The sequence below is a fragment of the Neomonachus schauinslandi genome, chromosome 4, assembly GCF_002201575.2.
Source record: "Neomonachus schauinslandi chromosome 4, ASM220157v2, whole genome shotgun sequence".
NCBI classification, from domain to species: Eukaryota; Metazoa; Chordata; class Mammalia; order Carnivora; family Phocidae; genus Neomonachus; species Neomonachus schauinslandi.
This window is the reverse complement of record NC_058406.1, coordinates 136,004,541-136,019,605: the sequence shown is the minus strand read 5'-3', so window position 1 is coordinate 136,019,605 and position 15,065 is coordinate 136,004,541. Positions and strand designations below refer to the sequence as shown.

The following is a 15,065-nucleotide window of genomic DNA, read 5'->3' as shown; positions in this document are numbered from 1 at the left end:
CACCAAGTTTCTAAAATTATTATTTCTACTGTTCCATACTCTCTTCTTTGGAAGTGAATCTAAGCGTGGGCTGTGGTTCTCAAACTTGAAGGGCTTGTTAAAACACAGGTTATAGGCTCCTTTCCCAGAGTTTCTGATTCAGCAAGCTTTGGGTGGGAGGGAAGTCAAGAATTTGCATTTCTGGGGTGCCTGGGTGGCTCAGTCGTTAAATGTCTGCATTCGGCTCAGGTCATGATCCCAGGGTCCTGGTTTCGAGTCCCACATCGGGCTCCCTGCTCAGCGGGAAGCCTGCTTCTCCCTCTCCCACTCCCTCTGCTTGTGTTCCCTCTCTTGCTGTGTCTCTGTCAAATAAATAAATAAAATCTTTAAAAAAAAAAAAAGAATTTGCATTTCTAATCAGTTCCCAAGTGATGGTGATGTTGCTGGTCCAGGAATCACACTTTGAGAACCACTGGTCCAGTGCATTTACCCTTCATTACTGAGCCTTAGATGAAGAATCACCTAGGAGACATTCTAAAAATTCACATTGCCAAGTCTGGCCCTTGGCAATTCCGATTGAGAAATCTAGGGTGCACACATGGGTTGGCATTTTTACAAATGCAAGTCAAGCTTGGGAACCACTGGAGTTAATGCTAATTTATAATAACCTGGTGAATGTGTAACCTTGGCGGCCTCAGGACAATGCTAAGGCAGCAGGTGGGGTTCAAACAGCTCTAACTGTGGGAAGAGAAGGGCATGAGAGCCTGGCAACCCAGCAGGATCTGAATCACAGGCCCTCTGCCTGCCTGGCCCTGACCTTGCAGTCTTACTCATACCTCCAGGAAGTCTTCCTCTTATTTTGATTGGTCTGAATCACAGGATCGCTCAGAAGCAGACAGCACTCAACCCCAAGAACAGCCTGAAGTTAGCAATCTGCTGAAATTCTGAAACAGAATAAAGCATAACACTATACTATTTACCACTATCAAGTAATTTATTTTATCATCTAAATCTTAAGAATCCTTCAATATTTACCCCAAAGAAGTTGTACGATTCTGAATATTTCAAAAGAAAACTGGCAGGGAAAGAGGAGAGGATGAGAAACTAGAGAAATAAGGAAAGCGTTTTTCTTATATGAATTTCAGAAAAAAATTTAATTTATATAATTTTATTATATAATTATACTATTACTATTATTACTCAGTCTTTTATTATATTATCATAATTACTTACTGTTATTATTATCTATAAAAGTTACCTCTATCCTTGGTAAATATGAAAATTTTTGACTAAGAAAAAAAATCCAGTGAAATAGACAATTCTTCATAAGTTTAAATGGTATTTTACATAGTAAAATAAGCTCCTTCTTTAAACATAAAATGGCCTAAGATTTTTAAAAATTAGTTTCTCCCTTTAGTAGTTTCACAGGGCTGCCATTACAAATTATCGTAACTTGGTAGTTTCAAATGACAGAAATTTATGATTTATTATTATGATTTATTATCTTACAGTTTTGAAGGCCAGAGTGTGAAATTGAGGTGTTGGAAACCTTCTGGAGGCTCTGAGGAGGAATCTCTTCCATGCCTCTCTCCTTTTTTTTTTTTTTTTTTTTTGACAGAGAGAGAGACAGCGAGAGCAGGAACACAAGCAGGGGGAGTAGGAGAGGGAGAAGCAGGCTTCCCGGAGAGCAGGGAGCCCGATGCGGGGCTTGATCCCAGGACCCTGGGATCATGACCTGAGCCGAAGGCAGACGCTTAACGACTGAGCCACCCAGGCGCCCCTCCATGCCTCTCTCCTAGCTTTTGGTGCCTGCTGGCTGCACTTGGTATTTATTCCTTGGCTTATGGCTGCCCTCCAGTTTCTGTCTTGGTCAGTCTTCTCTTGGCCTTTGCCTCTGTCTCTGTGTCTCAAATCTCTCTCAACTTCATTCATGTGTCATTGGATTTAGGGAACACCTTAAATCCAGAATGATCTCATTTTGAGATCCTTAATTTCATTACATCTGCAAAGATCCTATTTCCAAACAAGGTCACATTCACAAGTACCAGGCGGTAGGACTTGGACATATCTTTTTGGGGGACACAACTCAACCTGCTATCCTTCCTACTAAAAAATATTAAACAAATGTGTGAAGAACACTGGTATGGAGCATATGTCACGTGGTTGCTTGCTTGTGTGGCCACGTGTCTCATCCAGCCATTGGGCCCCAGCTTCCTGTTGGCTGCTCACTTCCAGCTCTCTTGTGAACAGTGGGGGCGATGCGGAAACACCCTGAGTCTCGCGGATGGCCAAGGTGCAGCCTTTTCCCACTGTCCTCAATGAGCACCTACTGAGGGATGACCAGGAAAGGCTGTACTCTTCCCAAATCTTGTTAATGCCCTACAAAGCCCAACCAATACAAAAAGAGAAGCCACTCTAGAGTATTGTGTTCTATTTACCAAGACACTGAAAGTTTTGTGGTGGATTTGCCCTATTTCCAGGACATTTCCCTTTGAAAAGTCATTAAAGATACTTTTCTCCCAGCATGGTTTTAATCTAAGTGCATTAGAAGTGCATGAAAACCCTGAGAGCTTAACATCACTAGGGCGACTAAAAGGGTGGGAGAGTCAGGGCCACTTCTGAAGAAAGCTTTGGAGTTTAACAGGATCATTAGACCCTGGAGGTTAAACTCAGGATGAGGCCGACAGCAGGACAGCTTTTTTTACCCTGCTTCTTTCCTAATCAATTTAATTCTTGTGACTTTCTGCCTTGCAGCACTCAGAGCAATTTTTAAAAATATTCCATCTATATTTGACTGATAGCCGTCTCTCTGTCATGTAACTTTTACGAAATGCCAGAGCTTAGCTTCTTAAATTACATTTTCTGTTGGCCTTGCCCATGACATAATTATAAAAATGTCTTTTCTTGATAAAAAAGCTATGGAAGAAAAAATGTTATCCACCACTTTTCTATCCTAAGCACAGAAAGCCTACAAACACAGTAGCTGTTAGGATCCTGAGTTTTAAATAATCAAACATGAGACTCTAAAATGGGGGCCAGCAACCATTTTTCTGTAAAGGGCCTAATAGTAAACATTTTAGGCTTTGTGAGCCATGGGATATCTGTCACAACTACTCAGGTCTGCTACTGTAATGTGAAAACAGCCTTAGATAATATTCAAAGAAATAACTGTGGCTGTGTTCCAGTAATACTTCATCTACAGGTGCTGGCAGGAATTGGTACGCAGATCATAGTTTGCTGACCTCTGGTCTAAAATATCAACCAGTTCTCCACGTTTCTACTATACAGATATATATATCTATATATCTACATATCTATATATCTATAACTATATACTCAAAGTTTATTGAATGAATAGCAAATGACTAAGGCTTGCGTTTTCCTAGCATGCCTGTCTCTACAGGGTGCCCACTATGCCTTGTCCAGCTCTAGTACACTTCAAATTTTTAGTTAAAATAACCCAAGTCCAATATGCCACAACACTGTATGAAACTCTGATATGGTGGGGTTCTCCTCTCTCTTTTTCTGTAGGAAATTTATGAGACCTGTACTTCTGCTATGGCTCAATATAGCCAAAATACCTTTCTGTAGAAAGAGAACAGAGATCTATATGCATCATCCATACCTATGTCTATCTCTATTAGCTGGCTCATTGATAGCAATGGCAATGATGAGACTCTGAAGCAACAGGGACCAAACAGCAGCATTTTATTGCCAGAAGCCAGGGGGTTACAATTACCATACCACCAGGGAAAGTTGAAGGGCACCCAAGTGGACTTGACCTGGAGGGAGATGTGGAGATGATTAAGAGAACATTATATCCTTAGAGGTAAAATAGATGACTAGCCAGTGAGGGTGTTACTTAATATATTAACCAAAAGAAGGCAAGAATATATATATGAACAGCAGATTAAGGGTGGTAATCTCAATAGAAAGTCTTGATCTTTTGCCCACATCCCAGAACTCAGCCAGTTTTCAGACCCAGAAACCACTGGCTGAAGAGGTGGCTAAGTCCATAGGAGGAAGAATTTTGAAATACCATGGCAAAAATATACTGTGTTAATTTCCCCAAGTTTCCTCAAAAGAGACTTATGATACTTACTTGAGAAAATACACACTATGGAAAGAGGAATATCCAAATATTTGGAAAGAGGAATATCCAAATATCGAATACCCTCAAAATCCTATATTGACTTATAGGATTTCAAAGCATCATGGTAGAGTGGAGGCATCCAGGGGCCAGGCTTTGAAATAAACAGAATCCCAGCCTAAGTCTGGCTCTCAGAAGGTCCAGTAAGTCTGTGGACCCATCCAGTGGTCAACTCTCTGGTCTCCAAATATATGATTGGAATTGACATGTTTGACTGTTGAAGGAACCCCACCTTGACTTCTTCTCATTCAAACCAAATGGGAGCTATCACAGGGGGGAAGGTGAAGTGAGAGCTTCTAAAATGACACCTCTACACCCCAATCCCCTCTATCCCCTATTCCTTTGCAGTCCTGGCTAAGATGGTACATCAAAATCCACTGTATTTGGTGGTAACGATGGGGAGGAATGAATGCTACTCTAAAGGATCTTAAGAATGGCGGGGGCGGGAGGGGGGTGGTCCACATCACAGCTCCATTTAATTTACCAGTCTGACCACTGCAGAAACCAACTGAATCTCGGAGAATGACTGTAGGCTACTACAAACTCAAATAATAACCCCAATCATGGCTGCTGTGCCAGTTATGTTATCTTTGCTGGAGCAGATTAATATGGCTTCAAGTGCATGTTATGGCATTCTTGTCTATCCCAATAAGAAAAGATCAGAAAAAGGAATAGAAACTGCATTTACGTGGAACAATATACATTTACAGGTTAGGGGCCTACATTACCTCCTGCTGTTGTAATATGATCAGATGAGATCTGAGCTGTCTGGATATCCTACATATCATGTTGATCAGGAGGATGAGCAAGAATGGCTAGCATACTGGAGGTGTTGGCAAGACATATGCACTGCAGAGTATGGGAGTTTAAGTTGGTGGCAATTGAGTGAACTTCCACTGTTGTATTTAGGGATCCAGCTGGGTCAAGGGCAGTGAGAACATCTCTTCCAAAAGACAAATCGCTGCATCTTGCCTTTGTGCCAGAAAGAAGGAAACAAAATTCCTGGTAGGATCCTTTGGTTTATGGTGGCAACATATTCCACATCTAGGAATGTGCTCCAGCCCATATAGTGGGTGACAGGAATAGCTCCCTGCTTTGAATGAGGCCTGGAGCAGAAAGTCAGAATTACAGTGCAAGCAGCCCTGCTTCTTGGGCCATATGATCTGGCAAACCCTAAGCCACTGGAGGTATTAGTGATGGGAAAATATGCAGTGTGGCGGAGAGATGAAGCCACAGTGGAAGCATCATAACACAGACCCCTGGGGTTTCGGAGCAAGACCATGCCACCTGCAACAGAAACTTATACACTTTTGAAAAGAGTTCCTGGTGTGTTACTGGGGACTTGCAGAGACAGAATTCTTGATTATAAGGCACCAAGTAACCATGCGTCTGGAACTGTCCATTATGAGCTGGGTTCTGTTAGACCCACAGAATCATAGACTCAGGCAGGCCCAGCATTCCAAAATAAGATCAAAATTGTGCATCTGGAATTAAGGCTAAGCAGACCAGAATATATGAAGTAACTACATGAGCAGGTAGCCCAGCTCCTCATGTCACCCACCACGGGCGTACCAGCAACCCTCCCTCAGATCATTCCTCGACTTTGTGGGGCACTCATGTAACCAGCTGAAGGAGTAAGAAGAGCTTGAACAATGTTTTATGGGCAGGTCAGCTTAGTGTGTGAATGCAAGTTAAAAACAGGCAGTGGTTTAATTACCCTCGGGGTGGGAGGGGGTTTGAAAACCGTGGTGAGGAAAAATCGTCCCAATGGACAAAGCTCAAAGTGGTGCACCTGTTACTCATTTTGTGTGGAGGGAGCATTGGGCTGAGGTGAGAATGAAGACATACGCATGGGTAGAGGGAATATTCTGATGGGCTGGTCAGGGGTCTGGAAGGAAAAGGACTGAAAAATTGAAGTCAAGGAAGTTTGGCATTGAGGAATGTGGATGTACTTGAGGGAACGGGCATAGTGTGTGAAGACTTTTGACTCACATAGTAATGGACACCAGAAAGCATTCATCACAGAACAGGCAGTGAGCAACCAAGCAGACACATGACTAGGCCAGTGAACATCAGCCAGTCTTTGAATTGACACGATGAGCACATGAACAGAGGAACCACAGGGGCAGAGATGGAGGCCGTGCCTGGTCTCTATTTTACTGATACTTCTCTGAAAGTCTAACCTGCCAGCAATAGAGACCAATACTGAGCTCCCAATATGACATCTTCTTCAAAGAGGTGATTTCCAATAGTTGATTTCCTTATGTTGGAGGATCAGTGTGCATCCAACACACTTGACATTTTCTTAAAAAAATCCTAGGGATTTTAGTAACTTCAGTGCCTAATTTTAATATCTTTAGTACCGTCAGTGGTGAGTCATTTACTGGCTTCAGCCTCATGCTATTCAATTGAGTGGGGATAACTATAAATTGTACACATTAATGTAAAAAAAATCATAATGGTAAACCTCCTAACACATGAAAGGAAAAGAATCAAACAAGCTATGGTATCTTTTTCAACCACAGTTGGAACATTAAATCAATGGTGTATGCAAAATTGCTTAGTCTCATATTGGGCATATAATACTAAGTGCTCCATACGTGTTAGTTGAATAATTATCAGTAGGACCATTGGCCTGGATAAGTGCTTTTACAGATACTTATAGATATTGGAAATTTAACATTTTAATGGGAATTGTTAATAAAATGCTATTCTTTTCTGTCTTAAAATAATTTTATAATTTCAGTTTTTCTTAGTAACTCTGTGTTAGCATATGGACATCAAGCATTGCCTAGAATTAACAATGATGTTCTCAGAGCTGATGGCATGTGTAAGGCTGTGCTTGTCTTTTAACCTTGGAAATGTCCTCTTCTCTAGTTGGTGTATTTCCTATTATACTCCTTATCCCCTGTTCTGATTCCTCACAGATATCAGTGGACATCAGAGTGTTTCAGTCACGATTGAAAGGAACAGAACCTAGCCTAAATTAAGGGGGATTTACTAAGAAGATATTTGGTGTTCTCATGGCAGTGATGACTCTCTAAGCTTATGGGAAATTGAGCTGACATCTGGAAAAGCATCAGGAACAAGGCTGTGTGTGTGTGTGTGTGTGTGTGAACACAACCTCTTTCCTTCCTTTTTTTTTTTCTATGTTTCATTCTCTTGCTCAATATGTACATGGTTTAAAATGATTGTTCTAGCCCTCACTAAATTTAACTTTTTAGTTCAAATGCCAAATCATCTATGAAATCCTTCTGGGTTTTAGTTCAAATTATCAAGAATGAGAGTGTGATAAGATCTCTAAACAGCTGATAAATTGGCTTATTCTAGATCACCCTTGGTCAGAGAAAGAGAAACAAAGACCTGGAGTACAGGTGTCCTAGGGCATAAACATAGCTGCCTAGTTCCCCTTATGCATTGCTCTGTGTGTGTGTGTGTGTGTGTGTGTCACTGTTCTTAGGGAAGGAACTAGAATTTATAAACCTAGTTTTGATCCTAAATTAGAGATGGAAAAATTATATCTGGTCCTGCCAAAAACTGTTTCCATTTTCATCTTGACCAGCTTACATTTGAGAGTTTTCCTGCTCTGGATGATATTAAGAAAAGATGACAAGGATTAGAGTTCCTAACCTTTCCCCCTGACTTTTCTGTACTATCCACAAGAATTGTATTAAAAACACTATTTCAGGCAACAATAACATACTCATCCTAATGATGCTATTTTTCTTTCAGATCAGTTTAGACAGAATGGTTGATCGGCTCCAAGGAACATGGAAATCCATTTCTTGTGAAAATTTTGAAAGAAACATGAAAGAGCTGGGTGAGCCATTTTTACCTGCATATCATAGCCAGTAAAAAGGGGAGATTTGATAGCACAGAAACTTGGTCTGTATGGTCTCAGATTAATCTTGGGCCCCTCCCTCCAATAGAAACATAGAAACAATCACATAGAAATGATCAACATTGGTTCAGGACCTAGATATAGTTCTATGCAAAATTAGTTTGTAATTGACAGAATTCTTGCCCTCATGTAATTTACCATGGGTTTACATAGATGAAACACATAAGCATCATATACTAAATGGCAAATTATTTCCATAAATAATTTAAAGCAAAAAGTCATAATTATTTTTTAAAAATAATCATTTTTACAAGGATTTGCTCTAAATCTTTAGAGGATCTTCAGAATAGATCTTGTTTCCCAGCTGAGATGGCTGCTGGCCTTCCTTGGTGTCTGGGCACCACACTCCGATCTCTGCCCCTATTGTCACATTGCCTTCTCCTCTTCTGTAGTCTGATGTCCCTCTTCCTTTTCTTATAAGGGAAGTTTCTTATAATGAAATTGTGATTACATTTAGGGTCCACATGGCTGATTAGCTCCCTATCTCAAGATCCTTGAGTTAACCATATCTACAAAATCCCCTTTGGCATATAAAGTGACATTCACAGGTTCTAGGGATTAGGGTGTAAATATCTTTGGGAATCATTATCTAATACACCACAACTTGTTATCATGTTTCACAATATGAATTCATGAACCATATTAGAGTGTTTCTCCAATTTATCTTCTCTTAGAAATTTAAGTATTGTTGTACATGTGATGCTATTTCTTTAGAAAATAGTCCTACATGTACTGCATAAAGCTGTGTGTGTAAGAATGTTCACTATAGCATTACTTATAATAAGAAAAAGTGGAAACAAACAACATGTCCTTCAAGAGGGAGACAGATGAAATAAATATTAATATATACACTCTATAAAATATTATGTAGCAATGACAAAAATTTATATCTATGTGTACTGACACAGAAAATCTTTAAGATATAGAGATGGGGAAAAGTAAGTTGAGTAACAATTGTTATAATAGAACATTTATATTTTTAAAAATTCTATATATAGTGGTGATGGTTGTATAATATTGTGAATGTACCTAATGCCACCTTTTTTTTTTTTAAGATTTTATTTATTTGACAGAGAGAGACACAGTGAGAGAGGGAGCACAAGCAGGGGGAGTGGGAGAGGGAGAAGCAGGCTTCCTGCCGAGCAGGGAGCTCGATGTGGGGCTCGATCCCAGGACCCTGGGATCATGACCTGAGCCCAGGGCAGATGCTTAACGACTGAGTCACCCAGGCGCCCCGTACCTATTGCCACTTAATTGTATGCTTTAAAATGGTTAAAATGATAAATTTTATGTTATCTATATTTTAGCACAATAAAAAAATACATGATGGAAAAAACAAACTCTATATATGTACATATTAGAATATAAGTGAAGAGATAAAGATCTTAAATAAACCATGTCAAAGTATTTCATCTGTATAAATGAGTGCATTTTAAAAGAGGGAGATCTTTTTTTTATTATGTTCAGTTAGCCAACATATAGTCCATCATTAGTGTTTGATGTAGTGTTCGATGATTCATTGGTTGCATATAACACCCAGTGCTCATCACAACATGTGCTAAGAGGGAGATATTTTATCAAAATAGGAGCTTTAATAAAATTCTCAAAGAGGTTCATGAACCAACAAGATCAATAACTACTGGGCTAAAGAAACATGACAACCAGGGGCGCCTGGGTGGCTCAGTCGTTGGGCGTCTGCCTTCGGCTCGGGTCATGATCCCAGGGTCCTGGGATCGAGCCCCGCATCGGGGTCCCTACTCGGCAGGAAGCCTGCTTCTCCTTCTCCCTCTCCCACTCCCCCTGCTTGTGTTCCCTCTCTCACTGTGTCTCTCTCTGTCAAATAAGTCAATAAAATCTTAAGAAAAAAAAAAAAAAAGAAACATGACAACCAGTAGCCAAAACTAGAGATTAATTTTTTTTCTGCAAAATATAACCTATTTTAACTTATAATGGTAGTGCTACTAGCTTCAGATATTTGAATTCATGCAGCATTAAATCTGCTTAGCTCACAGACCTCCTAGTTAGTAAAGAATTACGCAGTGAACATGGGTTTCTAAAGCCAGCAACAGATTTAACTATGGTGTCCTTTCATCTGGTTTCCAGGAATAGGACGAGCCAGCAGGAAACTTGCCTGTCTGGCAAGACCCACTGTGACCATCAGTACACAGGAAGATCTGATCACTATAAAAACCAAAAGCATCTTTAAAAATAATGAGATCTCCTTTAAACTCGGAGAAGAGTTTGAGGAAACCACACCAGGGGGCTATAAAACCAAGGTGAGGCCTTCAACACTCTTTCAGATACATTTCATAAGAATGTCAATTTGAAATCATTCTAAGTATGTAAACAATTATAGCAAACACATCCAAAGTCTGTATTAGATAAACATTGGGCTAAAGCCTAAATCTGAGGATCTTAAATTTTAATATACATACACATCTCCTGTGACGCTTGTGAAAAGTGCCTATTTGTAGGTCCCATCCCCAAGGGCTCTGATGTCTGGGGTAGGCACCCGAAGTATTTCTGTGTATTTCTAACATTCTTTTTTCTTTTTTTTTAGTTAAAATTTTATTTTTATTATTTTTTTTCATATTCTCGTGGTCAAATTTTAAAAGAATACATAATTACATCATACATGCTAGATAAATGGGCTATTATTCTTTCTTCCAGGTTAAGGGTTATTTTAACAGCTGATTAGAGTGAAAAAATAAGAGATGACACTCAGCAATAGGATAAGTCTTCCAGTCCAGTCTAATACTAGACTATGTATATGCAGGGTTTTTTTTTTTTTTAACATCTCTTAATTTTCAGGTTCATGTATTTCTAACATTTCTGATGCAGATGCTTAGCAGACGCATTTTGAGAATCATTTCCTTAGATTCTTCTCTCAGAAACAAAAGTTCTGCCTTCCTACTTTGTAGCAGTTTTCTATGGATAAAGTTACAATGAATAAAACTTATATTAACTAGTTCAGGTGAGGTTGTGCCTCAGTACCACGTTAACCACAGGCCCCAGTGGCTTAACACAATGGGAGCTGCTTTCTAACTTAGTCTACATATTCAGCATTGTGGTGGGTTTGGAGAAGTTTCTGTGCGTGCAGTGGAGAGCGGGCAGGAAATGAGGGCATAGGATATCTACCCCTCTTCATTTCTCAGGGAAAAGAGAGTTTTACTTATTCTTCAAGATTATATATTTTTATTCTTATAAAACTTTTCCTCCCTCAGAATAATCAGCCAACATATTTAGTGTTGACAAAGTCTTAAAATATAAATAAAACTGTAAACACCATTCCAAAACTGCCTGAGAATATCACAACCGCTGAAAAGGATTTGGTCCTTGATAAAATGTTGGTATTCAAATGTGACAGTCTAAGCTGAATTCCGTTTCATCCGTTTTCAGAGTGTGGTAACCTTCGATAAGGACTCTTTGATTCAGGGGGCACCTGAGTGGCTCAGTCGTTAGGCGTCTGCCTTCGGCTCAGGTCATGATCCCAGGTCCTGGGATCGAGCCCCGCATCGGGCTCCCTGCTCCACGGGAAGCCTGCTTCGCCCTCTCCCACTCCCCCTGCTGTGTTCCCTCTCTCACTGTGTCTCTCTCTGTCAAATAAATAAATAAAATCTTAAAAAAAAAAAAAAAAGGACTCTTTGATTCAGGTTCAAGACTGGGATGGCAAAGAGAACACCATAAAGAGAAAGTTGGTCGATGGGAAAATGGTGGTGGTGAGTGAACTGTTCGTCATTATTTTCGTCACCTGCTCTAACACCTGTATATAAAATCATTCAAATAGCTTGTTATAAAATAATAGAAGTCAATGTAATTTTCTTTTTTCTCTTGCTTTATAAGAATGGGGGAAGACATTGGCAGATAAATATAATAGATATAATATTTATGCATGATCATAAATATTATAAAATGCGCATGGGTTGAGGAACTAAAACGCTAAAGAAAATAAAAAAGTTATGTCGCCTAATTCTTTGACTTGCACATAAGCCAAAACCAGCACGTATTTGTGCAATGAAGATTTCAGCAGGGATTGTGGGTTGTTGCTAATCCTTTGCTCCATACAAAGATTAATTTCTCACTGTTTTCCAGCTCAACACCAAACAAACACATGAAAAGGAAATTTAAACTAATACAAAGCTTAAGTGGTGTCTCCTTGGTGTATGGATGAGTTGACACAATTAAAAACTAACATTTCTGTGGCTACCGTGTTTGCATGTTTTCATATATTATTTACCTAATCCTCACAATAATTCTGTGAGGTAAGACTAATTAGCTTATTTAACAGTTGAGAAAACTGAGAGTCAGCCACTGACTTACCTAAGGCTATTATCTTAGAAAAACATGGTGCTGCTGGGATTAAAACCCAGGCTGGCTTAATTCCAATGTATACTTTTTTGAGTCCATTCTGCTCCCTTTGAGGATGGCTTCTCAGGTCATCTTTCTCCCTTTTACACAATGGAGGGAAATATGCCAATGATTCTTCTTCCCAAACCCCCAGTTCCACTGAAATGAATAAAATGACAATTTTGGACATAATGTCAAATAGTTCTAAGGGAATATGTAAGAATTATGTGGAAGTAAAAAAAAAACCTATCCTCATTTCTTAATGTAAGGATTTTTTTTCTTTCAACAATGAAGAGTACATTTACTTATAAAGTAATAAGTGGAAGACGAAGGATACTTGATTTTATTTCTCCTTATAATGACATTAATCACCAAACAGATATGTTTTTAATTCACTAGGAAGAATATAGATTCAGAATTCAAAATGTGCATTTCCATCTCTGCCATTTGGTACTTCTGTGACTTTGGATGAGTCATTTATCCTCTCCAAGATTGAGTTTACTTGCCTTCAAAAATGTAGGACTGTCTTCATGGTTTTTTTGAGAGAATTAAATCCCATCATGTATATATTAGTGCTCTAAAAACCATAAAATACTACATCAATGTAACTTAATGTTATTATTTGAAAAATGTAGGTTATATGAATTAGCAAAAATGCTTCACCATAGGCATTTAAAATGTTTTAACAGACTTCAAATTTTATACTATTTGCCTTGTTTTTTGTACATATATACACACACATTATATATATACACCATATATATGTATAACCACATATACCATATATATGATTTGTCATACATATATAGCCACATATACCATATATATGATTTGCCATTTGTGTGTGTATATATATATATATACACACACACATTACATATATACCATATATGTTAAACCACATATATATATGATTTGCCATTTTTGTATATATACATATACACACATTACATATATACCATATATATGTATAACCACATATATCATATATAACATACGATTTGCCATTTTGTTAGCAAAATCAGCTAACAAATAGTTGGTATCTTTTCAAGATTTTTAAAGAATGTGTGTATGGATAGTACTTAGTTTGCATTGTTCTAAAAGTCAGTTTCACCAATAATACTGAATTGTCTCATCCTTCATTTGTCTCCTAGGAAAGTGCCGTGAACAATGTTATCTGCACTCGGATGTATGAGAGAGTACCAACAAACTCAGTCTGAAACTCTTAAGCACCCCCAAACTGTGATCCAAACTGCTGAGGTTGTTTAAATAAAACTCCAAAGTGAAATGTTACAACTGTTAATATGAGAGAGCCTGTGCACAAACATTGGCAATTCTGGTTTGCTTACTTTATATGGCTGTATTATATACCACCTTGGTATTGGGAGCTCTGGGAAACCACGTGATATATCCTGTTCAACTCCAGGCTGCTCTAATTCATTCAGAAAGGCACTTCATGTTGATTTTTTTTCTCATGAGGCATATTTTGTCAACCCTTTATATAAAACATGATCTGCACTATATTGGGAAAATAGTATTAATTAAAAAAAATCTTCTTGGGGTGCCTGGGTGATGCAGTTGGTTGAGCATCTGACTCTTGGTTTCTGCTCAGGTCGTAATCTTGGGCTCGTGATTTCTGAGTCGTGGAGTTGAGCTCCACATTGAGCTCTGTGCTCAGCCGTGGAGTCGGCTTGAGATTCTCTCTCCCTCTGCCCCTCCCCACCATGCTCGTGTGCACGCTCTCTCTCTCAAATAAATAAATAAATCTTTAAAAACAACAACAAAAATATCTTTTTATAGGTGCTGGAGACACATCAGAAAACAAAACAGAAGAATCCATGCCCTGAGAGAGTTTACAATCAAATGACATTGGAGGCTGTTCGGGATGATTCATATTTCAGATTTAACTTATTATAGTATATGATGATTTGTATTTAGAAAGAATTTTGTCCTAAATGCTCAGAATTTTTATTTATTTTATTTTTTTTATTTTTTAAAGATTTTATTTATTTATTTGCGAGAGAGAGAATGAGAGACAGAGAGCATGAGAGGGAGGAGGGTCAGAGGGAGAAGCAGACTCCCCACTGAGCAGGGAGCCCGATGCGGGACTCGATCCCAGGACTCCAGGATCATGACCTGAGCCGAAGAAAGTCGCTTAACCGACTGAGCCACCCAGGCGCCCCTAAATGCTCAGAATTTTTAATTTAATGTCGAAATTATTACATCACGCACTGATATGAATAGAACTCTATAAAGAAAAATTTTGTTATAAACATCTATGCTAATTTCACTGAGCATTTTCTAACATAACCATTTATTTTGTGAGCCTCTCAGTGTTTTTCAATTCCTTGCACACCAGGGCAATTATCTAAAATTAGTAGTGTGCAACAATTTAAAATTAATAGGATGAGGACCACTGGAAGTACTAACTTAAGCATTTACTCATCTTAAAAGAATTGGTATGTAAGAAACTATTTTCTGTCTTGTTGGTAAAAATTTATGCTTAGATCAAACTTATAATTAACAAAGAAGCTTCATTGGATCATAGTTTGCAGTTCCTTTTTTTTCTTTTTACCTTTTAACCCCCTTCATCCACTGGGAGAAATGGGTGAAGGGGGTCAAAAGGTAAAATAATAATTTTTTTTAAAAGATTTTATTTATTTATTTGACAGAGAGAGACACAGCGAG

At 38.6% G+C, this 15,065-nt stretch overlaps 1 protein-coding gene and 1 long non-coding RNA gene across 2 annotated transcripts in view; one reads left to right on the top strand and one right to left on the bottom strand.

The window, feature by feature from the left end:
- The window catches only part of LOC110579117, a 255,213-nt gene that overhangs the window by 40,267 nt on the left and 199,881 nt on the right, over positions 1-15,065 (bottom strand). The gene's annotated exons all lie outside the window — the stretch shown is intronic.
- FABP12 (fatty acid binding protein 12) lies at positions 7,877-13,597 on the top strand. The gene is made up of 5 exons (XM_021688661.1): positions 7,877-7,949; positions 10,134-10,306; positions 10,776-10,796; positions 11,669-11,749; positions 13,532-13,597. Exons 1-5 carry the CDS (start codon positions 7,877-7,879, stop codon positions 13,595-13,597), a joined length of 414 nt encoding a protein of 137 aa, XP_021544336.1.